The 2,500-nt window shown below is 47.6% G+C and overlaps 1 protein-coding gene across 1 annotated transcript in view; it reads left to right on the forward strand.

The window, feature by feature from the left end:
* Nucleotides 1-2,500, forward strand: part of nfkb1 (nuclear factor of kappa light polypeptide gene enhancer in B-cells 1) — a 1,201,612-nt gene that overhangs the window by 1,159,414 nt on the left and 39,698 nt on the right. Inside the window, exons 6-8 of the mRNA XM_036006397.1 lie at nt 198-349; nt 427-590; nt 1,809-1,967. Coding sequence (XP_035862290.1) covers nt 198-349; nt 427-590; nt 1,809-1,967 — 475 coding nt within the window. The remainder of the gene's footprint in view (nt 1-197; nt 350-426; nt 591-1,808; nt 1,968-2,500) is intronic.

Raw genomic sequence — 2,500 nt, forward strand, 5'->3', positions numbered from 1 at the left:
AAATAAAATGGATCACAAACGCGTGTGTGTGTGTGTGTGTGTGTGTGTGTGTGTGTTACAGTATTCATGGAAATAATCGTGACTATGAATTTTTCAATAATCGAGCAGCCCTACCTTCTCTTACAGTCCGATTTTTATGATTTGAAAAGGGTAAAAACGTAAACGTGACTGCTGTCTAAACCCCGTCTGTGTTTTAGATCATGAACTACCAGGGTCCGGCCCGGGTGGTGGTCCAGCTGGTGACAGCGCTGACCCCCCATCCTCACCTCCACGCTCACAGCCTGGTGGGGAAACAGTGCGACAAAGGCGTCTGCGTTACGGACCTGCAGCCCAAAGACTCCAACATCAGGTCTGCAGGACACACACACATTTACACTGTGCCGTAACTACGTGACGGTGTGAGACTCACAGGTGTGTTTCCGTCAGTTTTCCTAACCTGGGCATCCTCCACGTGACCAAGAAGAACGTAGTCAAGACTCTGGACGAGAGGATGGTCGAGGCCTTCAGGCTCGGCTACAACTGTGGAGTCTCCATCCACCCCGACATCGACGCCCTGCAGGGGGAAGTCCGAGTCCCCCGAGAACTCACCGGTCAGTACTGTGTGTGTGTGTGTGTGTGTGTGTGTGTGTGTCTCTCGTTGGTCGGTGTGTGTCTGTGTGTGTGTCTGTGTGTGTGTGTGTGTGTGTCTAATCAGTCGTTGTGTGGTTGTTTGTGTGTGTCTTGTCGGTCTGTGTGTGTGTGTGTCTCTCGTCAGTCGTGTGTGTGTGTGTGTGTGTGTCTCGTCGGTCGTGTGTGTGTGTGTGTGTGTGTGTGTGTGTGTGTCTCGTCAGTCGTGTGTCTGTGTGTCGTCGGTAGGTGTGTGTGTGTGTGTGTATCTCTGTGTGTGTATCTCTGTGTGTGTGTGTGTGTGTGTGTGTCTCGTCAGTCGTGTGTGTGTCTCGTCAGTCGTGTGTCTGTGTGTGTCGTCGGTAGGTGTGTGTGTGTGTGTGTATCTCTGTGTGTGTGTGTGTGTGTGTATCTCTGTGTGTGTATCTGTGTGTGTGTGTGTGTCTGTGTGTCTCTCGTTGGTTGGTCTGTGTGTGTGTGTGTGTGTGTGTGTGTGTCTCTCGTTGGTCGGTCGGTATGTCTGTGTGTGTGTGTGTGTGTGTGTGTGTGTGTCTCGTCAGTCGTGTGTGTGCGTCTCTCGTCGTTCGGTGTGTGTGTCTGTGTCTCGTTGGTCGTGTGTGTCTGTGTGTGTGTCTCGTCAGTCGTGTGTGTGTGTGTGTCGTCGGTAGGTGTGTGTGTGTGTGTCTCGTTGGTCGTTGTGTGTGTGTGTGTGTGTGTCTCGTGTGTGTGTGTGTGTGTGTGTGTGTGTGTGTGTCTCGTTGGTCGTTGTCTGTGTGTGTGTGTGTGTCTCGTTGGTCGTTGTGTGTGTGTGTGTGTGTGTGTGTTTTACTGTTTCGGTATCTTTGAGAGGACACGTTGGAAAGTGGAGATATTTTAGAGAGGTCGAGCTGCAAAGATGAATCAATTAGTCGTCAGCTATAAAATTAATCGCAACTATTTTGATAATCGATTAATCAGTTTGAGTAATTTTATAATAATTTGGAAAACACTGATCCACAGTCTTCACCATTTTCTGACCAAACTACTAATCCATTAATTGATAAAATGATCCTTATGAATGGACATGAATTGACCATGATGCTGTTTAATTGTCTTCGTGTTTCCGTCACCATTCGTCTTATTTTTTGTGGGGTTTTTTTTCTCATCTTGTTCCTAAATTAATGTAAATGCGTCCGCTCCTCTCCCCTCTGGTTTCCCTCTAGACCACCAGCGCAATGTGATCAGCAGCGCAGCGGCCCTGCAGGCTAAAGAAATGGACCTCAGCGTGGTTCGGCTCATGTTCACGGCGTTCCTCCCCGACAGCGACGGAGGTTTCTCTAGACGACTCGAGCCCGTCGTGTCTGAACCCATCTACGACAGCAGTGAGTCTGAACACACACACGCACGCACGCACGCACACACGCACAGTTACACATCCAACATTATGAAAGGATCCGTACAGAGATAGACCTTTTAGTTAAAGAGTAAGATCCTTTTAGTTTAACATGAAACAGCCCCGAAATCACCATCACCATCACCAAACTCCACCAGACTCCATGTAAATAATCAGTACTTTTAGCGTGTATAGAGCCAGCATATTTCCACCAGACTCCATGTAAATAATCAGGACTTTTAGCGTGTATAGAGCCAGCATATTTCCACCAGACTCCATGTAAATAATCAGGACTTTTAGCGTGTATAGAGCCAGCATATTTCCACCAGACTCCATGTAAATAATCAGGACTTTTAGCGTGTATAGAGCCAGCATATTTCCACCAGACTCCATGTAAATAATCAGTACTTTTAGCGTGTATAGAGCCAGCATATTTCCACATCTAAATGGGTGAATTAAGGGTTTATTTTAGCCAAACCAGAGTGGTGATTGTTGGAACAGTGGAAAGATGAACCAAGACAG

The sequence above is a fragment of the Sander lucioperca genome, chromosome 1 (genome assembly GCF_008315115.2).
Source record: "Sander lucioperca isolate FBNREF2018 chromosome 1, SLUC_FBN_1.2, whole genome shotgun sequence".
NCBI classification, from domain to species: Eukaryota; Metazoa; Chordata; class Actinopteri; order Perciformes; family Percidae; genus Sander; species Sander lucioperca.